Source organism: Stegodyphus dumicola, chromosome 4 (assembly GCF_044657685.1).
Source record: "Stegodyphus dumicola isolate Sdum_Otavi_A_Nest chromosome 4, ASM4465768v1".
Classification (NCBI taxonomy): domain Eukaryota; kingdom Metazoa; phylum Arthropoda; class Arachnida; order Araneae; family Eresidae; genus Stegodyphus; species Stegodyphus dumicola.
Window position 1 is genome coordinate 50,395,970 of NC_140771.1, and position 26,720 is coordinate 50,422,689.

General features: G+C 30.8%; 1 protein-coding gene across 1 annotated transcript in view; it reads left to right on the forward strand.

The window, feature by feature from the left end:
• LOC118198608 (PAX3- and PAX7-binding protein 1) overlaps nucleotides 1-26,720 on the forward strand; it is a 111,182-nt gene that overhangs the window by 36,860 nt on the left and 47,602 nt on the right. The window contains exons 5-10 of the mRNA XM_035370333.2: nucleotides 1,470-1,594; nucleotides 2,503-2,591; nucleotides 5,011-5,210; nucleotides 16,350-16,539; nucleotides 17,682-17,805; nucleotides 25,535-25,634. Coding sequence (XP_035226224.1) covers nucleotides 1,470-1,594; nucleotides 2,503-2,591; nucleotides 5,011-5,210; nucleotides 16,350-16,539; nucleotides 17,682-17,805; nucleotides 25,535-25,634 — 828 coding nt within the window. The remainder of the gene's footprint in view (nucleotides 1-1,469; nucleotides 1,595-2,502; nucleotides 2,592-5,010; nucleotides 5,211-16,349; nucleotides 16,540-17,681; nucleotides 17,806-25,534; nucleotides 25,635-26,720) is intronic.

The following is a 26,720-nucleotide window of genomic DNA, read 5'->3' on the forward strand; positions in this document are numbered from 1 at the left end:
TAGTGCATAAATCATTTTCTGTAGTTATCAAAACCATTTTGTTGTTTACAAAATTTTTCATTTTTGTTTAGAAAATCTGCACATTTTTCATTATGTCCCAGAGTTGTTAAATCCAGTATTTAGTATTTTAAGCAGTCATTCATTATATCATCATGACTGATATACTAATTATATCATCTCAGTTTTTGAATATAGTAATTTGTAATATATTTATTGAAAGTTTTGTGCATGAAGTAATTTTAAAAAATAAAATAATTTTTATCTGAAATCTTTTGCAACTTGTAAGGTATTTTTTCCCTTCTTACCACATGCCTTTGTGGTGTAATTAGTTAGCAGTTGGAAGGTGTAGAGTTTGAGTTCTAGCAAGGGCATTGCATATTTTTTATCATTCCTGCTCTGATAAACCTAATTACTCTACAAACTAAATCATCTGTTTTAACCTTTTTTTTTTTCCTATGCAGCTCTTATACTTTTATATACATAGGTTACCGTGAAAGACCGAAATTGGAGAATGTTAACATTCACCAAATACGTTGGTGAAAGATCGAATATTGCACTACATTCTTGTATATTCGGACCCTCACTGGTGTATGTCGACAATCACAGATATGCTCTGGTGTGAGTGGAAAAGAGAGGTTATAAAGTGCCATAATAGTTTAAGTTGTTGCAATAAATAAGATTTTAATCACATAATTTAGTAAGTTTTTTATTACTGTTATTTTATTTTCTCATTTAGAACGTACTGTATAATTAAGTAAGTTTTTAACTTCTATTATTTTCCTTTCTCATTTTGAATGTATTGTGTATTTTAGGTTCTCATGTTCTTAAGTTCTTATTTCAAGTTTCAAGTGCGTTTATTCGCGACTGAATTATGGAGAAAAAAATATAATATTGTTATATGTTCAACATTCACCATTAGTACATGGTGAATGTCGACATTGACCAGTGTAAGTCAGAAATAAGAGTATATGGAAAATATTTTGGACATACACCAAGAGACTATGGGAATGTTGACATTCACCGGTGAAAGTCGACATTCTCCAGATTTTGGTGTTTCACCGTAACATATATATATAATATTACTGTTATAAAATAAAATTATGGCAAAGTAACCAAACTAGTGTCTTTAAAAAATGCTACAGATTAAAAAGTATGAAAATGCTGTTAAATTGTGTCATAAAATTTTTAGGTGTAGAAAAACCCTCCCTATATGAAATATAGTATTTTCCGGGGGGGGGGGGCTGAGATTTTCACTACACTTTTTATGGGCTTCAAACCTGAGCCCGAGGTTATGGCACCACTTCTCTACAACCATGCGAACAAGACGGTGGGTGTTTTTATTGTCTTTTCAATGTGTAATGTGAATAACAAGCCAACTTCTTTAGAAAGTCTTCTATAATGGTATTCCTCTCCTGAGGCAGATAGTCTTCACATGCTTTGCTATAATCAGATAAATTTTCTATACGTAGGGAAGATGATAATGATAGAAGTGATGATGATGAAGATGATGAGCCATCAAGACTAAGTTTTACTGTTAATACTGTAGCTGTGGAAAGGCAAAAAATCAGGGAAACATTCTTATCATTACAAGAAGGTAAATATCTGAATTTATGTTCTTTTAAAGTAAGTAGATATTTTAATTTTATGTCTTTTTTATATTAATTCTCAAGTGTGGCATGAATTTTTTTTGTATTAAAATATTGTGCTGACTGTTAAAAAATTTGTTATGTAAGATACCCCCCGCCCCCGCAAAAAAAAGGGACAGAAAAGTCATAAATATTAATAAAAAATAGGTTAAGAATATCTGTGATATTTTATTTTAAAATTAATATTTTTAATAATTTAAACTGATTTAAATATCACAGTTATATTCATATAAAAATAATATACATATGTTTGAATTAATATTTAACTGCTTTATTATATTCTTTAGTTAAATATATATGATACCTTTTTATTCTTGGGCATTATAATAGAACTTTATAATTACCGATACTTTACTAAGTCAGACTAAATGTTGAAATAGGGAACTCAAAATTAATAGTAACTTTCCTTGATAAATTATTTTCAATTAATTGCATTCCCACAGTCTTTTCAGTTATCTTATTGAGGCTTATCAAAAATACTATTTATGACTTTTTATATTTTTATAAAAAAATTTAAATATTTCTGAGTAATGTGGTTGTAACTTTTTAACTGGGGAGTATTTTTCACCTTTTTCACTCAGCATAATAAAATATTTAGTTCATTCTGGTTCTGTTTATATGTTCTTTTGTTATTGAATTAAGCATAATATTTGTTATCTGTTTTAAGTGATCTCAAATTTGGATTAAAGTTCTGAAATTTACAAAGTGTAATTTCAGTTTTATAATCAAATTATTTGTATATTTTGAGAGACTGTCATTTAAAACACTTTTTATGTTTTAAAGGTCAAATATATGTGTGTGTGCATATGAAACATGTTTAGATAAACTAAAATTTAGAGCAAATCTAATATTTCAGGTTCAACAAATGAATTAGAAACTGAAGAAGCTGCAGAATTAGATCGATGGGAGAGAGAACAGATAAGGAAAGGAGTTGGAGTTACTCAGGTACTTTGCATGCATTTAAGTATAAAAAGTGTTTGAAATATTATCAATGAAACATTTGAAACTATATAATTTTTGTAATAAGAAGTAGCAAATAAAATGTGCTATAAAACTAATTGTACGTATTGTTATAAAATAATCATGTAGAGTTTTGCATTTGTAATAAATTTTAAAATTAGCCTTTTTGTTTAACCTGAATTAGAACAGCTTGTAATATTTAATGAACTGTTGGTTGTACACATTGCGATTCTAAAGACATAAATCACAGCAAAGATTTATTGTAAACTGTGCATATGTGATAAAATATAAATTATTAAATTTCAAAACTAATGCAATAAGAATGTACTAAATTTAAACTTTGTTAGTTTTCTGTTAACATCTATAACTAAATACACATTTTTTAGACATTTGTCTATGGAATATCATTCTATGCAGGTTGAATGCATTTCCGTAACTCATCAGTTGTAGTTCCATGTTTTGACATAAGGGCCAACCTTTTAGCAGTCATATCTTACAGATATTCTGTAGGGCATAAATAGGTTGACTGTATAAGCCCAGAAAGAGGTGACATTTCATGTTCATACAAGAAATACTAAACAGTATTGATAGTAGCATATCTCATTAGAATATAGCCACAGTATGTTTCTATAGCAATGGTAGGACTTCTGTTTCATCACCTCATGAATGCACTGATCGCTACGCATAGTACCCGTGTAGAAGATGAAAGTGTAAATGAAAGGGAATAGCATTCCACACCGTGACACTGTCTCTAAATCCATTACGATACTCTTCAGAGATTTTCATATCATTCTCGAAGGTCAAATTATCATGGGTCCACAAATTATACCTAGACTCATCAGCAAAGATAATTTGTTCTCTATCATGGCTGAGTGTCTTTATTTTATACTTTTGCTATCTCTGTCATCAATAGGAGGTCAACAAAAGGGGGAAAAGTGAATGCCAAGCTACAAGCTCTTGTAGGTCAGCATTCAGCAAGGGCTTGAAACTGGGTAAATTGCTTATCTACAAAGAGTGCTTGTCCTTTGTTGTGCAATGCTATAGAATGCTATAGAATGTGTGCAAATGCTATAGAATTATTGCATGATTCGTCACTATCATGCGTATCAGGGGAATATCTATTTTTTTATATTTATTTTTTATGTCTGTAAATGTTCTAATATTTTCATGTCAATTAGTCAATGAACAACGAACAGACCTTCTGCTCATTGTTCATTGACTAATTGACATGAAAATATTAGAACACCTATAGACATAAAAAATGAACTTGAAGTCGATAAACAGACCTTCTGTTCATTGACTTCAAGTGTGCATAACTGTACTAGTGTCACATCCATTATTTGCTGCAATTTCATAATATAAAAAAATATCCAATTCTTTCAATTCCACAATTCTTCCTTTTTTGAAATCTTTCTATTGTTTATGATGTCATCATAATTAGCATTAATTAAGACATGCTTACATACGTTTTATTGCCAGTGCAATAAAATTGATTTTACTGACATAATGATTGTGGTTTTTCTTGTATGGCCCCCTACTGCATTTTTTGAGTTAGGGTTCAATGTTGATTGTATACATTTCCCATTTGCCTTGCTGTTGAAATTTTAAACCTTTGGATCTCTCATAATAATCAGCCCATGTGATAAATTTCCAAGTCTGTTCAACATAATGTTTCAGTGTCGGTGAACAGTAGTATATTTGTGTAATAAAATATTAAAGCACTGAAGAAAATATATTTTTGTTTTGAATTGTTTTTTAAGCCAGTGGTTATGTTGCTTTCCTATTAAATGTAAATACATTTATTATACAAACAATGTATAAATTACCATGCAGTCTTTTACATTGAATGTGCCAAGGTCTGCATTGGTAGATTTTCTCAATTAATATAATAATCTCATTAGCATATTAAAAAATTAGCCAAGTATATTCTTTTTAGGTTTTTCCACCAGTTGTCATTTTTTAGATTAAACATGTATAATAGTTAATGTCAATTTTCAGGATTAATTTTTAATGAGTTACTCATTATTTTGCTCTGATAATAATAATAATAATAATAATAATAATAATAATAAAACAGATCCAAGTTTAAATAAAAAATAAAACTGATTTTACTGACATAATGATTGTGGTTTTTCTTGTATGGCCCCCTACTGCATTTTTTGAGTTAGGGTTCAAATGTTGATTGTATACATTTCCCATTTGCCCTTTCTGTTGAAATATGTATGTATGTTCATAGTCATATGTATGTTGTGCAAGAAGGGGGGAATATAAGCAAAACATGGAACTTATTTTTAAGCTTTGGAACACTGTATTCTTAGGGTTTTATAATTTGTATTTATAGATTTATGTATTTCATAAATAATAATGCATTCTTTACCTTTTAATACTATGTTTAAACAAATAGGTGGGTCCATCTCAGAATCATGAAATTGCTGAAAATCAACTTTATTCATATACACCAGTGAGTATTAGCACTACTGCCAGTTATGTGCCAGAAAGTACTGAGAATATATCACTTCCCTGCAGGCCATTACCAAGTAATCTTCTAAAAAGCAGTGGTCCTGTGCTTACCACTAGTGACATAAAATCCCGTTTGGAAGAGAGGTATTGCAGTTTTATTTGCAAAGCTGTTTGTATTCACTTTTCAGACATTACATTTTGTACTCTAACTTTGTGAGTTTTGTTTTATTATTTGTATAACTTATACTCTTTCACTATGCATTATTATGCCATTTCCAAAATAGGTGTTAATGGAAGAACTTAACAGATAAAATATTATGTTGAAAGATTATGTTAGATAGTTTATTTCAGAAATTTGATTTATTGCCTTATAGTTTATTTCAGAAATTTGATTTATTGCCTTAAATAATATTTTTTAGTATTATCTGTATAAATCTGATGTTTCTTAGTACCTTTGAAAGAAAATTTAAAAGAAAGTAAGGCGAAAGAAAATGAATCTGTAATTTGCAATTTATAGTTTACAAAAGTTTTTCTTATTAACTTGAGTGCACTCTTCAGAATTAACCCAGGATTTTTAAAACTGAAAACAATGCAACTGTTACTTGATACAAGAGACTGCAAAGGGTATTTATTTTGTATGGAGTAATTCACTTGTCCTTAGGGCCTCTGCTTCTTTTCTGAAGGCAAGGATAAATCAAAAACTTCTTTAGCACATCTGTGAGCAACTCAGCCTCCATGCCATTGCTGCATCCTGCAGAAATGTAATGAAATTTGTGTTTTTTTGCATCTGCATCACATCCATTAAAACCTTTTGATGCCCACAAAGGCTCACCTTTTGGCATTAATGTTCTGGAGGATATAGTGAATTTTGAACCGCTACCAAAAGCAAACTTTCTGTATGTGTGAAATAAATGAGGGGGCTGTAACTTTTGGCTGATTGCATGGCCTCTTTCTGCAATGTATCTTTCAAGTGTCTACTTTATCAACTTTCAGTGGTATGCAATGTGCCTACAATGATCATAACAGGTGAATGTGTAAAGAAAACACAGTCTGAGGAATTTGGGATACTGATTAATCTTATGGAGGAGTTGTTTTTCCTAATTGTTGAGAAGAAAATCCAAATTATGTACATAAATTAAAAATTCTAAAATCATTTGATGAAAAAGCTAAAAGGAAAGATGTCCAATTAAAGGCAGTATAATCAAGTATTTGTTTATCTGCTTATTTATGTCTGTGGGCATGTGTGTTCAGTGCTCACAGTGAGTATAATTTGTTAGTGGATGGAAAGTAGTCACAAATGTTCGTTATTGCGTTTATTGGCCGTGAGAAGAACAAGTTCGTGCAATAGATATACAGGTATTTCGGCACTCGCAGGCGCCCTCTTGCAGAGAACAAAATTAAAATTTACATAAGGCACGAACATGCCGCCCACCTTGAAATACTATTTCAACATTCAGTGGTTAAAAATTCATCAAATTTAAAAAACACAATACAATATTAAAATCATGATATAATACTTAATTTATAATGCATGAGTTAAAACTCAAATTGGTAATGGACACAATTTTGTAATATTTCTTTTAACCATGCTATCTGAAGTCTTAATAGTCACAACCCTAATAATATTATCAAGACCAGGATGTAACTGAGTAATTCTACCCATTTTCCATTTAGTTGGAGTTAAGTTATCCTCCTTTATGAGACACAGATCATTAACTTGAAAATTTTTAGTTGGCAAAAGCCATTTTGGTCTTTGTTGTAATCGACACAGATATTCTTTGTGCCAACGCTTCCAAAATTGTTGAAGCATTTTTTTAATATGTTGCCATCTAATGAGGTGGGAAACTTCAATGTAATTTGGTTCAGGAATGCTTGTTAATGATCTACCAATAAGAAAATTACCAGGCGTTAATGCTGATAAGTCATTTGGATCATTAGATGAAGTTCTTAAAGGTCGCGAGTTAAGACAAGCTTCTATTTGTGTGAGAAATGTTTCAAATTCTTCAGATGTCAATCTCGCCTCCCCAACTACTCATATTTTGTTGATTTTATGCCAGCTTCCCAGAGTCCACCCATGTGTGGTACACCTGGAATGTTTAGATTCCATTTAATGCCATTATCAACCAAATATCTACTAACATTTTGGTTATAAGTAGCAGATCTAGCAAGCCTTTCAAATTCCATGAGTTTGCGTTTTGCTCCAACAAAATTGGAACTGCAATCACTATATATATCACTGCTTTTGCCTCTGCGTAAAATGAACCTCTTAAAAGCTGCAATAAAAGCATCTGCTGAAAGATCAGCTACTAATTCTAAGTGAATAGCTCTTCTCGTAAAACAAACAAATAGAGCTATATATGCCTTGAGTGACCTAGAGCCATGACCCTTATTTCCTTTAATTTGAAAAGGACCTGCGTAATCCACTCCACGGTGCAAAAATGCAAGAGTAGTGGAAACGCGACTAGATGGCAAATCGCTCATCAGTTGATTAGTGACAGACGCTCTAATTTTGCAACACCGTATACATTTTCTAACTAAATCTCTGATAACAGCTCTACCACTTATGATCCAATATTGTTCTTGAATGCAAGATTGCATGAATTGTGGACCTGCATGCAAAAGTATTTCATGGTAATGTCTAACAATGAGATGAGTTAAAATGTGCCTCTGTGGCAGCAAAATTGGATGCCTAAAGCCATATGCAAGGTTTGCATGTCCCAAGCGAACGCCCAACCTGAGAATACCTGAATTATCTAAAAATGGATTTAAAGATAAAATTTTGCTTGTACAAGATAATGATTGATTTCTGCTTAAAGTGTTAATTTCATTCTTAAGTTCTACATATTGCATTAGTTTAATTAACACATGCATAGCTTTAGTTAATTCACTAGTTTTTAAAAATCCATTTACCTGATCTTCTGAATTTCTACAGTTATTTACAAACCTCAGACATAATACTATAGCACGTTTAAGTTTGGTGAGAGAAGAATATTTATAAAATAAATCATGAGCGTCTGTCAAATGACTGGCAGCAGTTGTTGACTGTAAAGCACATCTTTGCTGAGGCACAGAATCATTCATTAGTGGTGCAACTCTTGGCTATCACCAACTGAATATTGATTTATCAAGTATCTAACACAGAACCATAATAAATTGCAGCGACGTATGCCTTCTCTGAGGTGTCACAAAACCCGTGCAGTTGAAATTGGTTATCTGATTCAACCAACAAGGATTGTGAAATTTTGATACTTTTAATAAATAACATCTCTTCTGTAAGTTGTTTCCATTCACATTCAATATCTGGAAGAACCTTTTTATCCCACTGCAACTGATGTTTCCACAATCTTTACATGATCAATTTATACCGAACCGTGATCAGTGCCAACCATCCAAGAGGGTTAACGGTCTTTGCGATTATTGAAAGTAGTGTTTGTTTGGCTAAGACCTCAGGATATGATGAATTGACTTTGAATAAAAACATATCTGAAGCTGAATGCCACAGGATGCCTAACGTTTTTACAGTATCATCATTGTCTATGTTTAAAGAAACATTTGACAAGCGCAAATCTGGATTAATTGAATTCAAGACTTCTCTGCTGTTAGAAGCCCAGTTTCTTAAAACAAATCCTGCACGTGACATCTGATTCAATTGCATTTTGTAATTCTATAGCTTCAGTAACTGAACTGGCTCCGGACATCAAATCATCAACGTAGAAGTCCCTAAGGCATGTCTTGGAAGCCAAAGGAAAGTTAGTTACTTTTTCTATTGCTAACTGCTGTAAACATTTTACCACAAGGTACGGTGCTGATGCAGTACCGTAAGCAATTCTAGTTAATCGAAAATCCTGAATTCTTTTATAAGGTGAATCGCACCAGACTATTATTTGAAAGTCTGCACCTTGTAGTACAGGGGTCGCCAAAGTAGTCTATATAGACCCCTAGGGGTCTATCTGACCCAAGGGGTCGAATGGGGGTCTATTGGGGCTCAAAGGAAAAACAGTTCTTAATACGCAAATCACACATATCTAACTGCGTACATAAAAATTTAAAATATTTTTATAATTGACTTAATATTATATTCTTTATAGAAAATAAAATAATAAATCAGTAAACAATCTGCCCCTTTTTTCCTTATGGGTTTTCGTAACTATACCGTGATGTCACAACTTGACCTTGTGACCAGTTTGTAATTTGCATGACTCATAGTATGTAGCCAGAAGAGCGATTGAGGCTTATCTGTGTCTCTTGCTGGCGAACCCATCAACCAATTAGGAGCCTTTGGCGCAGACTTGGCGAGCGACGACACTGCCATTGGCTTCCTATGCATTAAGCGCGAAGGGAATCTTCAGTACTCCGTTTTCTTTCTTCTTATGTAAGTGGTTTTAGTTCTTTTAGTTTTTTTCTTATACGGCAGTTACGCACCGTGTCGTTGGTTCGCCCTTTGTCTCCATCGCAAACCATACGAGCCTTGCATATGAGTCAGATGCATATATGCGCTTGTCCAATTAATTCTACACTGGATGCTACAAACGCAAATATCATATGCATTTTCAGCTATCTTTGTGAACTGTGAAACAGTATTAAATGCTTGTAGTGTCATTATTACTACTATTATATCTACCATTGGATAATTAGTTATTGTTTCTATAAAACTATTCGTTTAGTTATGATATCAATTTTAATTATTGTTACTTGTGAAAAGGTAAGCTTTAATAATGTGGATTAGTATAATATACCAACTTAATTATAACTTATTTACAGAACACTAATTTTAAAATGACAGCTTCAGTATCTAAAAAGAAATGTCGGTATTATTCATTGGATTACTTAAAATTTGGATTTATTTGTTCACCGACAAATGAAACTATTCCTATGTGTCTTATATGCGAAAAAACTTTTGGAAATGAATACATGAAACCGTCAAAAATGAAAGACCATCTTGAAAGGCTTCATTCAGATAAAAAAAATGAAGAATTAGAATTTTTCAAAAAAATCAAAGAAAAATTCACATGTCGATCAACTCTAAAAAGTTTTATGAAACAGTCTACTGAAACTGAAAATGAAGGAGGATTAATTGCTTCGTACAAGATTTCGCTTAATATAGCAAAGAGGGGAAAACCCTACACAATCACAGAAGAAATTGTAGTACCTGCGATTAAAGACGTCATTGAGAATGTGATGAAAAAAGACTCTGCTGATGTTTTAAAGTCTTTGCCATTAAGTGCAAATTCTGTAAAACGGTGTATTGACGAAATGGCTGAAGAAATAGAAAACACAGTAGTTTCGGAGCTAAAAAATTGCAAGTTCTCTATACAACTTGATGAATCTGTTTTTGGCGTTTCTGCTATTCTTATGGCATATGTTAGATATTTCAGTAAAATTAAAGGAAAAGTCATTGATAAATTTTTATTTGCTAAATATCTTGAAACCGATGGGAAGAGAGTGACAATTTTTAGATGTTTACAAGAATATTTAAATAAATATGACATTTCGCTTGAAAATATAATAGCAGTAGCCGCAGATGGTGCACCTTCTATGGTAGGGCGTTACCGAGATTTTGCTACATGCCTCAAAGAAAAAGTGCCCGGTATTTGTACTATTCACTGTGTGTTGCATAGATACAACTTAGTAGCAAAATATTTGAGTTCAGAGTTACATGAAGCTTTACAGTTTTGCATTAAATCTATTAATCAAATTAAAGCTCAACCTCTTAAATCAAGATTATTTGCCAAACTTTGTGAGGAAAACAATGAGTTATTTAACCAATTACTTCTGCACACCGAGGTTAGATGGTTGTCTAGAGGTGTATGCTTGCAAAGGCTCGTCAATTTATTTGACTCCACGACAGAATTTCTGAACGAAATAAATCCTGTTCTAAGCAATGAACTCCAAAACAATAAGAACCATATTTTTTATTTAGCAGACTTATTTGGAAAATTTAATGACGTTCAAACAAAACTGCAAGGAAAAGATGTAACAATTATCCAAGCTCGTACAATACTGTTAGGCTTCCAAGTAAAATTAAATTTATTTAGATCTTCATTGCTACATAAGGATTATAAGAATTTTTTAAATCTGCAACAATTAAAAATAAAAGAAGAAGACTTGGAAATATATACAAATCATCTTCAAAAATTAAGCGATGATTTTAAACTGCTCTTTGTTGATTTGGAAAACATTGACATCCCTGATTGGATTATTGCGCCATTTTCGGTGCAAATTGATAACGTTGACATCAACATACAAGATGAGCTTGCTGAACTATTGTCCGATCTTGAAGCAAAAATGCTTATTAAAAATTTGACAGTACATAAATCTTGGACTAATATAAATATAAAGCAAAAATATGTGAAACTTTACAAAATGGCTCAGCCATTTATGCTGGCGTTTCCAAGTTCGTATATGGTTGAAGCCAGTTTCAGTCACGTTAATTCAATTTTAACTAAAAACAGAAATAAATTAAATGTGGAGCTTCGAGGGGATTTACGGTGTTAAAATTGACTAATTTCGAACCCAATATAGCGAACCTTGCCAAGAAACACCAGGCACACTCATCTCATTAAGAAGTAAAAAATCTGTAGCTACTTTACTTACTGTTTCTGATTTATTAAATATTTAGACTAATATATGGTTTTATTTTAATTACCTGAAAATTACCTTTGTGGGGGTCTATGGAGATTTCAAAAAATTATATAGGGGGCGATGATCAAAAAAGTTTGGCGACCCCTGTTGTAGTATAATTTGTCTGTACATTTTCTCTATGTCCGCAGTTATAGCTATTCTGTGAATTCTGAAGCGAATAATTAATGTCAGATCAGTCTGTAACTGTGGACCAGCCATCAATTTCTCATTAAGAGAAATACTGCTAGAAGATTTTGCAGAACCATCGAATATGACTCGAAATTTATCACCATTTTTATCCGGAACTGAATGGTATGGAAGGTAAAGACTAGAATTAGCTGGAACATCAATTTCATTTTCTGGAATCAATTCCATGTGACCAAGTCCTCCATAAATTTATGATATTGACTGTAAAGAGATTTATTCATAATAAATTGACGTTCAGTGCTTTGTAAACGATGTACAACATCAACCCTAGATGACCCAAGTTCATTGCCAGATCTACGAAATGGAAACTTAACAACAAATCTACTTGTTGAGTCACGAGAAATATTCTGCTTGAAATGATTTTCACAATCAATTTCTTCCTCTCTGTAAGGGTTTATTTCTGAAATTTCTTCTAATTTCCAAAATTTTTCAAGCTGGAACTGGACATTGGTACAACTAGCATGATTAGGTATAATTTTTTGTGATACACTTTTAGTCTTGGCGATAATGACCCAGCTGACTATTGATTCCAAGGCTGTTAACGAATGACCCGGAACAGTTAATAGCTTAGATCATTGTCTTATCTAAGTCAAATATCTTAGGTCATTGTCTAACTTATCAAGTCAGAAAGTTCAATAAACATTTGTACATTTCCAAGTCATGTAAATGATAATCTTGAAAAGTATGGCAACAATAAGAAGAAAAATAACTGTGGTTCTACTAGAACAAAAAGATGAAATTAAAAAATTTATAGATGGAAATTCTTTGGCAAAGGAAAAAAAAATAATAATAATTTGCTTCAAAAATTCGGGATGCCTTCAATTATTTTTATGACTATAATAAAGATTTTTTAAAAAACTGAAAGAAATTTTGATGACAGCATGAAAAAAGTTAAGAAAATTGGATCATTCAGACGTAGAAGACTGTGTACAGATGTAGTTTGAACAATGCAGTAATGAAAGAATTTCAGTTAGTAGATATTGTTGGAGCAGAAGGCCTTATATTTTGGTAATAAACTTAGACTGAAATAGCACAAATTAAAGTTGAGCAATGAATGACTTAAAACTTTAAAGACAGCCAGAAGTCTTAAATTATTCACCTCAGTTACTGCTTGACAGACTTGTCTAATCCTAGTAAGACTAAAATGGACTCTGAACTGTATTAAGGAATTATTTTCACTAAGGTGTATTGTAGCTACTTATGTTTTTAGTATATCTTTGACTAAATAATTTGATATTTAGCTTTTATTAGCATGTATTCCATGTCATTAACTTTATATGCACTGTTACTCTAAAATTTATCTACAATTGAACCATATTTCTGTAAAATTTCTGTATCTTGAATTCTTCTCCCCCCCCCCTCTTTCCACATGATTCAAGGCTGTATGCATTTAAAAGCATTTATTTTCAGATAACTTTGTAATATTAATTTGATTTACTGATATAAATATCATTGTTATTAAAAAAAGTGCATATAACTGAATCAATGTGCTTTATCATAATCATTAATACTGTAAAATTATGACTTTTTAAATAATATTTACAAACACTATAAGATTCTTGACTTTTGAATACAATTTTTTTAAATTCCTGTGTTGATAAAGGTATCAAATTAGAAGATAAAGTGCTTTCTATCACTAAACTGAAGTTTCTGTGAATTGTGTGAAGTATGATTATTAGTTACATTGCTGTTATATGCTAGAAAGAATTTCAGAAGAAAAAAAGTGCACATTTTTTAATTAGCATTATATTATTGTGTATATATAATGGAGTACTGTTAGTACATTGTTCGATTGATCATTCACAAATGATGTATAAATGAGAAAGATGTATAACCAAAATTTTAATGTATGGTGTGAAACACACATATATTAGTTTCTAACCTACTACTGATATTACACAATTTTATTATGATACTTTTGATTTACTTAAAATATTAAATATATTCAAAGAAATTTAAAATTAATATTTAAAAAAATAATTAATATTGATATTTTAAGCAATTAAACAATTTGAAGAATTTTTTATAATTTAATGTTTTTAAAATGATATTAATATAAATTTAACATTTAAAAAATTAAATGAATGCAAATTTCTGTACATAGTTACATAAAATTGAAGAAAAAAAGCATACCTTTACTTGAATTAACATCTTGAATAAGTGACCTTTTTTTTTCCCCCAAGAATATTTTAAAACAAATTTTAAACTATTTTTAAAGAGAAAGTCTTTAATTGCCACCTGACATGTCTTTTGATTCTGAATTTTAAGGAAAGCTGTATGAATTGAATTCAGTTCTTGAAATGTTTTCTCACATGTACACACAAAGAAATTTCTATTGGTGTCAATACAATAGACAGCATTTTGAAAAGATGGGATTATTTATTTATTTTCTTTTTCATATGGTTACTTAAATTTTTATCTGCTAAAATGTTTTCTATCAGTTCAACAACTGTGCATAAGGTCTGTCATAACACTGGTATCATAGTTTGCATAGTCTGCAATCATAATGTCTGATTTCAGTAGTTTCCAATCTTCTTTATCCATAATCACAATTTTATCATCATTTTCATGATAAAATGTGATATCACTCTCACTTGACTCTGGTTTTGAAAATCTCCCTTTAATAAAGCAATTTTTAATTGTTTGTGGTTTTTCTTGCATCCAGGCAAGTGAAATCATATTCATAGCCTCAAGAATATTTTAATTTTGTGCTTTTCCTGTAGTTCTATTATGAAGAGCTATTTGAATCTATCTTTGCTCCTAGAACATTTTCAAATCCTTAATGATGCTTAAATGTAAAGATTGTACTAGTGCAATCTGCCAAAAAGAAAACTTCTTTCACATTTTGCAAGAAATCTGATGTTTGAGGACAGGTGGTACACTTATCCAAAAAAATAAAATTTTGTGGTTTTGTGTCATCATAATTTTGTCTATTTTCTTAAGGAATTCTGTAAAAATGTCTGCAGTCATTCTTGCTTTTTAGTTGCTTTGTATTCTAATTGCAGAGTTTTAACATGTTTGAAGGTTTTTTAAATTTTTTTTTTAAACTATACCATCAGCATTTGCACAAAGTGAAACATTCTTTACTTTGCTTAGCTCTATGACAATAATTGCCTTTGAAAGCTATGGTTCTTACAGGCATAAGTTTAAAGAAAAGAGCAGTTTCATCGATACTAAAAATGTCTCATGTTCATATCCATCTATTTTGATGGATAACTACTCTTCAACCAAATTAGCAGGAATGCTTTTTGTTCTCCATTTATTTATGTTTTATGAGATTCCATGTCACAGTTTAAATTTATGCAGGCATCCAGTTAAAACACAGTCTTCCTTTGTATTCAGACGAAGTGCTATTTCTTTTAACTTCTCAATTAACATGGGACCATTCACTGGAGTATTGGATGCATGACTCTGAATGAAACATTTTAACAAAATGGCTTTGACCTCAGGAAATTTTCCATCTTGAACATGTAATTTTTGTGGTCTGTCCACAAATTTCTGCTCTTGCTTCAACTTTTTTTTTTTTCCATCATAAACAAAGGTATTTAGTGTTACCACAGGAATATCCAATTTCTTTGCTAATTCAACATTCATCAAATCAGTATTCTCATCAAACTCTTTGAAGATCTTTTAACGAGAGTGCTTTTTGCTTTTCGTGACATTTTGTATCTGTTAATTCTGCTCCAGCTAATTTACTTAACACAGCATCTTGTTCAGAAAAAAAAAAAAAAAAAAAAACCATACCTATTTTCCCTTCCAAGTTTCCTCTCTATTCATGAACTGTACCAGACTGTGAAGTCTCATGCCTTTCTTTTTCCTATTTCCATTTCTGGGAAACATACTTAAACGGTAGATTGCAAAATATAAAACTAGTGCAGTAAGCCAAACAAAAGCAATGAGTAACCAAAGTTATGTGGTGTATAAAAGAAATATTTTTCTATTACAATAATCAGGAGTGAATCTGGACCAAGATGAAATGACATATAAATGTAAAAGACGTATAAACGAGAAACATATAAACAGTGCTTATCCGTATTAATTTTTTTCATCTGTAATTTATATTTCTCTATACACCACTAACTGAGTGGTTAAGACAGCTGAGTACTTGTCATTTGATTAGGGTTCAAACCCAGGTGAACAATCTGTCTGCATGGTTGGTTTTCATAGATTTCCACATATGTAGCATAAATATGGGCCAGTTACCTTATTACCCTTAGAAAATCACCTCACAAAGGCTTCCATAGGCAAATAACCATAATGCTCTTTGCTATATTCAAATAACCTAACCTAATCTTTTATATTTTTCATGAACTGATCTCATGTATGTTCTGTTGGAATATTCTAATAAATAATGAATTCTGATGATTGAATGTGTTTTCTTTTATTACAATATCTGTTCTGTATATAATGTACTGTTTGTAATATGTAATTATGTGTACTGATACCAATTTTCAGATTGTCAGCTCTAAAAACTTCTTATGAATCTCACAAACAAGAACTTCAACTTTGCCAAAAAGAGTTCGTTGAAACAAATAAATTAATTAAAAAGTTGGAAGAAGAAGGCCCAGAAAGAGCTCAAAATTTTTCACTTTATCAGCAGATGAGTGGGTATGTGAAAGACTTGGTTGAATGTCTAGATTTGAAGGTGGGTTTACAGTCTTATGCCACTTAGTTATGAATGAAAACCGGCAACACATTTGATATGTGCATTTTGAAACATTTCAGAATAGTTTGCAGAAAAAAGGCAAAGTCTTTAAAATTAAAAAAAAAGAAAAAAATATTTGAACAAATACAAAAGTTATTTTTAATCTGACATATGCATGATTATTGTAGTTATGTAAATAAACAAAATGTGATTCATTGCAGAAAAATTTTGGGAAGATGCATTTAATTTTACATGAGATGAAAATAATTTGATTTTAGGGAATGGCTAGATGCTCTCTCTCTCTTTTTTTTTTTAACAGCTTTTACTGACAAAATAAAATATTTTAACATTTACTGATATATTCTTAGAAATTATTTTATTATTCTTGGACAGTTCCAATATTGCTGTTCAAAATTTTGCTGTTTATGTTTTTTAGAATATAGTCAGTGTTTATTTATTTTACTTTTTTAAATCGCTTTTGTATGATTTACAAATGTATAGTTTATAAATTATGTAGATTAATTTTTATGTTTGTTTAATTGGTTAAAAATCATTCATTTATTTTTAATTTAATATATATATATTTTGTCTGTATATAAGTAGTGTGTATATTTGTATAATAATTATAGAATGTTTCACAGGTGGAGAAAATAGGTCTTGTGTTTTTTACATATACATTGTAGTGTTTTCTTATTCTAGAAAATTGCTGTATGTTCAAAATTCAAAGCTGATAGTTATTTTAAGCAGTTTTATTAAATGTTTACATAAAGACAGTATTAGTTTATTTTATTTTAAACTAATGCTAATTATTTACTTTTTAAATTATTAGTATTAGTATAATAGCATGTGCCGCCCAAGCGGTAAAGTGGTTAGGGAAGCCTACTGTGATACCAAAGGGCCCATGTTCAAATTCCAGAGAAGGTATGGATGTAAATTGTCTATCTCTTCATAGGAGGTAATGGTGGCTGCCTAATAGGTGCCTCCATAATGAAATGACCACTGCTTTCAGCCTTAGTAATGGCAAAAGCCTAAAAAATGGCTACTGCCCAACGTAATAAAATGTTTATTATTTGATATCAAAAGTAACTGCAGTGTTAATCTTGTTTCCACACTAATTGTTTTGGCTTCCTTCAAAAATTTAGGTTGCTCATATTGAATTACTGGATGGCAGAATGATGGACTTATACAAATCAAGAGCTGAAAAATTGATTTTTCGTAGGCAACAAGATGTTCGTGACCAGTCTGATGAATTCTCTGTACTGTCAAGTAAGCAAAAAAATCCTTAATTTTAGAATATTGTTAATATATATGAAAATTATATTCTAACTTGAATATTAATAATTAACAATATTTCACTTTTATTTGGCTTTATGATTTGGCATATTCTATTTTAACATTTGATGCTAAATTTGATCTGTGCATTTTGTTAAACAAAATAGCTGAATCATGATCAAATGAATAAAGACATGAAATATTTATAGCTCATCCTAGGCTGTATACCTGAACAAGTTAATTTAAAGAGGTTTTCAGGTTTGTCTCATAATATATCAGATAGTTTGCCTCTAAAAGCTTTCTATGAAGGCTACTGTTCTCATAGATAAGCTGCCTAGTTAGCTTCACTGTCGTCAAATAATATAGTTCAATTCAAGAAATGCTCTTTCTTCTCAGTCGGGAGAAAAATTTTGGTTTTTTATTCTGAATAAAACATGAACTGCTTAACCTTATATTGACAGTGCAGTATCAGAATGATAAAGTGCTTTGCTTGAGTTTATAGAATTTATGTTTGTAACGCATTAATTACTTTGGGTCAGAGCTTGACTTCTAAAATTTGAAGTACCGGACCCCTGTAGAGAGCCACCATAAAAGAGGATAAAAAAATATGTATTAACAAAGATGTATGACAAAATTAAATAAATAAAATAAAATATAAAAGAAAGGTTTTAGATTTTACATTACGTCCAAAGGGGCTTTTTTAACGTTTTTTGTGTGTTACCTTTATTTATTAAATATCATGTTCTTTGCACATAAACCATAAAATTCAGTTCAACAGCAATGTTGCAAAATAATTTTAAAATGAGCATATCTTGAGAATTTCTAATACATAGTTCCGCACACTGGAGATAAAAAGGTTTTTCCCCCTCCATAGAGTGTTTCTATTGTTTGCTTTTACATCATTGAGTGTGTTAATCAAAAATTTGTTAAAGTTCTATAAAATATGAAATTGATAATAAAACAAATTCCAAATTTCGAATTTGGGCTTTCAGATGCCCATATTTACAGTAGGATTACATCATTCAAAATTGGATGGCGGTGGGTACCGTTGTTTTATCTCAGTGAGAGACACATGCATACATCAATGCATATTCTTCATTATTTAATTTCTTCAAATATAATACAGGGCGATAGTATTTGGTGGCAATGATTTGAAAAGTGATACTCCATTTATAGTGTTCTGACGCAAAATCACAAAACAATAGTCCTTCAAGGACAAATCCCCTTTGGACTAATATCTAACAAAGTAATTAAAAATAAAAAAATTAAGTTAAAATACAATAAAACATAAAGACATAAATAAAAATTTAATAAAAATTTGTTAATTTAAACTAATGATAAGTTGTTAAATAATAAAGTAAAATAGTAGACCTAGTCATATTTGGAGCTCTAGCTGAATTTAAGCCCTAATTATAAAGTAAAATGTACTATTAATGTCACTCTTTTTCCAGCTCAACAATGAAAAAAGATAAAATGGTTGATGCCTTGCTAATAAGAACAGAGAGAATGCTAGTAACAGCATGAGACTATGGATGGAAATTTTGATGGACAAAGAAGAGTCCAAAACTTTTCTGACCACAATTTCCTGCATTAGCTGCCACTAGATAATTTTACTGTCAAACAGAATGTGAATGTGACAGGAGAAAAGTATTTTCTCTTAAATCTGAGGCTTGATCCATCCGAGAAAAAAACATTAGTTTCTGTAAAAATTACAATTTTTTCCTGCACTTGTCTGCAGATGCTTTTTTTCTGGCACAAATTACTAGTGTTGGACAAGCACAACCAGGGTTATTTTTTCTGGTACTTTTGGAAACAAAAATTTTACTCCCTGTCATAAATTCATTGCTTTTTTTGGAGGTCTGTGACATGCAAACTGAAACTTTTCTTTCCTTAAAAGTCTCAATATCCATCCAAAGGTTCAGTTGTTGACAAGCATGCATTTGAAAATTAGAATCAGTTTTTAAGGCTTTCTAATTATTAAAATAAAATGTTAAGAGATCAAAAGAATTTTTTGCCAAAAATGTGGTTCAGTTGCATAAAGTGCCAGATTTTGATTTATATCAGAAATTGAGAAGTGCTGGAGCTGGACTCTGCTGTGCATCACCACAATTTAATCCCTTCAGTCCTAATGGGCACATACGTCCCAGAGATTAGATTTCATGGCCTATTGGGTAAATGGGTTTTTAGTGTTTTTAAGAAATTAGGGAACAAATATATGACTAAAAGAAACCTGGCAACACTTTTAAATTGCAAATGGTGCACATATGTTTTTGAGTATGCAAATGACTTAAATTTCGATTTGTCTATTTTTTTTTTTTTTTTTTTTTTTTTTTAATTTTACAGTAAATACAATTATATTTAAGGCATGTTTAGTCTGAAATAGTTCTTATTGTTCTTATTAAGAAGTAATTTAACTTTTTTAATGTCAGATTTAAGAAATTTTTAATAAATTCCTTTCGTGGGATATTTTGTCTCAATCATATTGAACAGTGGCTTAATATGTCCCATCGGGTGATCAAATTACTACATGCTGATATATTATATTTATGTTTATGAAACATATATGAAAATTTTTGTTGTATATGAACTGATGCATGTGGCAGAGTTTACATTTTGTAATATTCACATTATATATTCCCACAAATTTTAGTTTTGTTTTCTGAGAAAGGGTAATATCCTAGACGATTAGGACAAATAGTCTCGGTTGGCAATACGATCGGGAACATGTTGTCCCAGGAGATTTCCCAGAAGTTAAAAAGTTTAAACACATATTACACTTCTTTTAGAATGTCAACATTAAATTAAACTACTTTTCATAGTTAAATTTTAATCGTGCAAAAGTTGAGTCAAAAGGGTTAAGCTGTGATTTGGGTATGAATATTTTTAATATATCATGAAGTCAGTGTAAATTAAACATTTTTGCATTAATTGAATAAAACTTGAGGCATTTATAAACATGTTTAAAGATTTAAATAAGTTGGGCATTGATAAAATATGTATATAAAATATGAATTTCCCCTAGTTACTTATTATTATCTTATAAATTAATTCTTCTAATTCAGATAATGGCAGTTATATAAAGTAATTTTCTTACAGTGTCACTTGCATGTTCTTTTTAAATTCTTATGGCTACTGTCTTTCATATTACTTGTGAATTCTTATACATCATTCACTACGTTAACAGGATTATATATCTTTGTTAATAAGAAACAATTTTTTATAACTCTTCATGTATTTTTAAAAACCCACAATAGAAGCTATGTATCCTTATTAACTTTTATACGTCATAAATGCAAACCAAAATTATAGTTTAGCTTACTAGTTAGCACAGATTTGAGATTAATAACGATTGATTACCAGCACATTGAATTCATAGATAAATAGTAAGTAACAAGAAATAAGATAAATTTTGAATTTATGTGGTTAGTGACTGTACTAGTCATTAACCACATAAATTATCTGATCTTGTAGTAATGTAAGAGTAGCAGGTTCAGTTTTAAGCAAAATTATGAAGGAAAAAAAATTTATAATTTTAAAATAAAAGAAATTATAAATATATAAAAAAATATATGTCGTAGCCAAATCTGAAACATCATTACACGTCATCGTTTCGACAGATTTTTTAACCCTTGTGCAAATTCAAAATGATGATGGAATGAAAATTTTATGATCTAAACGTGACAAAAGAAAGATGATTTTAAATTTATATATTTACCATGAAATTTCAGCAAATAGTAAAAGAATTTTTAGATGCTGTGTAATAATGTTTAAGGGAATGATACATAACATTAGTAATGTACCTTTGATAATTAAAAAATATGTATATATAATAAATTCAAATTGCAAGTTAGTTAATATATCAATTAAAATTTGCAGTGCTGTGCTAAGTGAAAGTCTGAACTGTAACTGTGAGCAAAAATTCCATTTATGTTGGTGAGGTTGGGGAGGGGGTTGAGGAGAGAAATACAGTGTGAGAAATAGAACTCCTCCATTGCAATTTTTCTAAGGTAAGTGCTAGATGAGGAATGTCCTATTTAATGTGGCCCATGTGGCACGTGCCTCTTTTACGCTTGTATTCTATGTTTGCAATCTACACTACTTAAATAAATATATGCATTTAAACTTTTATGTTCTCATACTACTGTTTCACTACTATAATTTGGCTCGAGTACGTGCGTGTGGTCGTGTGGCATTTGCTGGGGTTTTTGAAGATGCCTAACCAAAGGCTGCTGAAGCAGTAGCCCTATCCTTAGGCACTGGAGTGTTTTGGCAATTCTGCTTGTTACCTGGGTAACAAGGTCATGATTTGTAACTGACCGCATGTTCCACTTCACACTTACAGTAAGTAGCATGTTGATCAGGCCCTCTGGTGCATTTTCATGCCCAGTGGATTCCAGAGCATCTCACATAAGGAATATTTAAAGTGTAAGCTTCCAAAAAGTAGAAGAAACCCTGGCACCTAAAGAACTGAGTAAGGCTCTTCCAGTCTCAATAACTTTCAGTGCTAACCTCTGTGCCAAACATATCATCGACAACATACAGATGGTTGATGAAGGGATGTGGAATGACTTACATATAAAAAAGTGGTATCAGCTCTTGGTGTGTGGTGTAGTCAATCAAATGCACCTATGCATAAATCTTATGGATTCTACTTCATCTTTTATATCCTCTAGGTCTGTCTAAACAAGGAGGCCTCTGGTTACAATTTTGACTAGCTGGTCTTGCTTTAAATTGAGTCTTATACTGGGTGTTCGCTTGCTTTATCCAGCAGGTAACCTCCCTGAACTCTAGTTCATTTTGAACAAAGAATTTTAGATAAGGTCCAGTGAGTCTACTCTTATATTAGGAACAATCTTTCTTAGAAAACTTATCTGTGTTTTCCACTGCTTGCTAATTTTCAGATGAATAGCTGAAATGTTTGAGGTTTCTTGTAGAGGGAGGGATGTTCCTCACCCACTTGGAACTTCACTTGGTTCCTCACTGTTCATCGTAGTTTCTATGGGAAATGGAGTCTGCTGTGTGACTCGAAAATGTGGATCACTCAACAATGTATCCACCACTGATGAGTGACTCTTTGATTGTCTCATATTTATTCTTATACACAATATTATCTGCATTTGGTTTTATGGCTACATCATTGCTACTACTATTTTTAGCATTTAAATTTTCAGTATTTTTAACACATATATTATCTTTAGTAGTTAAAACAGTTTTGTTTCCTTATGTGAAGCTGATGTCCTTGTGTGATGTAATCTCAGCATTGATTATATGGCCTTTGCACTTGTTCAGAGAGTTAGGTGGTTTTCCTAAAGTTAGAGGTTTCTTAAACCTCTCAAGGCAAAGAACTTTTTAAGTTATTGAATTTAGATATTTTTTCATTTTGAACCATCTTCAAGAAATCAGCTGTGGTTAGGGGAAGATGGAAATTTTGTGAGTATTTGCTCTTTTGTTAATCTGATAAAAGAGCAACATATATGACTGTTCAAGCTGGCAATATTTTATAGCATCAAGTGGCATCAAAGCACATTTCATGAATGCCTTCTGTCATTGAATTGCCTTGAACTTCTGCTTGGGTTCGTAGAACTTTATAATCATCTTTGATCAGTTGCCAGAATCAGCAGGGGAGACATCTGCCTACATATTATAACAGACATCACCAGCTTTTAACAAAATATCCATATTGTTTTTAGAACAAAAGTCTAGAATTTTGCTGGGTAGTTGGGAGCACATCAGGCATGTAACCTTCATCCATGGTGGCTATCCTCAGACAGCTCCATAAATCACCATCTTATTACAGCTCCATAAATCAAGGTCTTCAAGATTTGGGAAAAGATTTTTTATACAAATCTTTAATTGTTTCAGACAGATTAGCAATAATTTCCTTTTCAGTTTTCTAAAGAAGGTTGTCAAAGATCAAACACAGTTTACTGCTTCTTGTGTGTTATGAATATTTGTTCTGCCTTATGAATTTACATCATTACTTCTTCACATTCTGAAGGCATAAATTTATCAGTGAATTTTCACCGAGTATTCACCTCTTCCAGTGACAAATCATGTAACAGCTTGCACCTTATTTTTGGTGGAATTCTGGATCAAAGCTGCTAGTTGAAAAAATGTTTTATTTGGATAACTGTTTTTGAAGTAATGGTAATAAAACATGAGGATATGTAATAGGTTTAAGGTTTTTGGCAACACAGTAGAATCCCGCAAACTCAACTCCCAATATCTGGACATTCCGTATAACTCAACAACTTTTTAGGAACTCTTTTAGAATATCTCTAGGCCAAACAGAGCAAATATTATGTACAGTACATATAATTATTATTTATGCATATGTGTTTCCTGTTCTGTTCAAAGATTTGAGTGCTTGTTTTCTGTAATTTTTGCCGTTTTTGCATTGTACCATTAATTTTTGGAACTGCCTAACAAATTTCAATATATGTTGTAATACTTGGCAATGCTTTTGCTTCTTTCGAGGATATGAAGAAAGTCAGTTAGCGGCTGGCCTTGGGCTCACATTCTCGTGTTCCTTTCTATTCTTGCAAAATGTTAGGAGACTTGTCTGAAGTTTTGTGACTACATCTTATTGCAAACTAAACTCGTGCCAGTTCATTGCAGGTATTATTCCTCAGTTCATATCCAGGTGTATAAATGTTACATGTTTTTGGGAACTTTTGATATTCTGTGAAGTGAAAATATCGTTTGAAAAGGAAAAAACAAATTAATATGACAATAGAAATGCAACTAGGTGCCTTAAAGAGACTGGACAAAAGGGAAAGTGTTAACAAAACTACCATGGATTTAGGTGTTGGATGTGAGAGGGTTAAATTTTAAGAGTTCTGAAAAAGCTACCCCTTATTCCATAAAACTCAACAGTCTGTCAGTCCATATTATGTCGAGTTTGCGGGACTCTACTGTATTTGCACTTTATATAAAACATTACATCATTGAAGTCCTCTGACTAAATACTTATACTTTTTTAGACTCAGTATGTATTTCCAGTAAGTAAGCCAATACACTTGCATTAAATATTTCAGCCAGTAAGGAATAGATTTTTATCTTCCTCTTCAAATATATTAAACTTTTCATTTTATATCAGTGCCAAAAAAGACCAAGTTTAAAATATTGACTTTTTTTTATCCCTTTTTAATAAACATATTAATAAACTGAAGAAAGGTTCATATCCTGGATAAATTAATGTTTTCTTTTCATTTCCATTCAAGTTTTTTTTATTATTATTATTTTATGGAAGTTTCTTAAAGAATCTTCATGTTTCAATATTCTGCATCTTAAAGTTCATTTTATATTAGCCTTTTCTTTCCTTAGATTATTTTCAAAAACTGAAAGCAAATGGTAAAGATTTTTCATTCATTATATCATTGTAGTAAAATTTATTTGAAAAATAAAATTGTCGTAATTATCTGTTCAGTTTCTAAAATGATTACCAATAAATATCTCAAGTATTTGTTACAGTTGTCAAAATCAAATGAAACTGATATAAAATTGCAGGGCACTAGGAAGGAGAGTTTAAAACATTTTCCACCTTCTGGTTTTTGTAGCTGCTTGCAGATAAGTTTAATAATAAATATTGTTATTAATTTGTATACATCATGTATATGCTCTGTCATTAATAAATATTTGCTCTGAAATTTAAAAAAAATAAAAAATTGATTGCATTTATTTTTAAAGATCAATAGTCAATACCTGCTTTTTTATTTTTCAGGTGAAATTCAAAAAGGAGTTAGTGCTGAATTTTTGTTTGAAAAAAATATTTGCAATGATGAAGTTAAACTTCGTCGGGCTGCAGAGAGAGAAGGCAGACGGTAAATAGTATTTAAGATTGTTCTGTAATAATACTGTTCAGTTATTGAATAATCCTCTTTCTTGATTTATATTTAGAAGTTAATTCTAGTATCTTGAAAGAATTTTGATCTGTACTAACTAATAAAGTTCAGTCTTTGGTGATAATTTCAAATTTTTTTTTTTTTTTTTTTCCTTTTGAAAAAGAGAATCTTCTTCAGAAATACATTTTCTCCCAAAATATATTGAGCCTTTTTTATTTGAAATTAAAGCCAATCATAAAGTCGATTAATCCTAAGTTCAAACTTTATGACTGATTAATGATGGCATATGTCACTCTGATATATTAACTTAGTGTAGTTTTTCTGATAGCATGTACACTGCTTAAAAAAAGGGGGGGTTGGGAACAGCGCTATATCTCCCGTTCTACTGGGCCGATTGACAAAATTCAAACTGCGTTTTTCATGTCTCGAAAGCACAAACGATATATATTAGATTTATATATAGCACTATTCTAACATAGGTATTTTAACACAAAATCGGACTTTTTCTGAAATAACATACCAATTTTTTTCCATATTTCGATTCTACGACTCAAATTATGCCAGAATGCCAAGTTTTGTAAAAATTGTACAAGTAGTTTTTAAAATATTCGCTCTCAAAATTTTAGCTCCTCAATGTTAATTGAATTTGGCAAATATTTATTACTTTCTCTTTTTTTATTAAACGTTTTTGAATTTTCCTTTCACATTTCAAAAATTAGGTTCATTTTAAATAAAATTTACCAATTTTTTTTGTGTTTTATTTTTTAAATTTCTATTTTAAAATAATTTTTATAAATTTTTCGAAAAAAATTTTTGAATTATAACATATAAAATTTTTACCCTCATCTTAAAGTAGGTGTATTTTTTAGCATACCTGCAAAAAATTAGACTTTTTTATTCAAAATTTTCTAAGATATACACGAATTTACTTATTTTTGCGTTTTGAATTTTGGCATCTTTTTTTTTTTTTGAGCGATAATAATGCCAAATGTGGTTTATGGATTTTTGTTACAATGAATTGCCACAGCTATTTTTAACCTTCAATTTCAAATAAAATTTTATGGA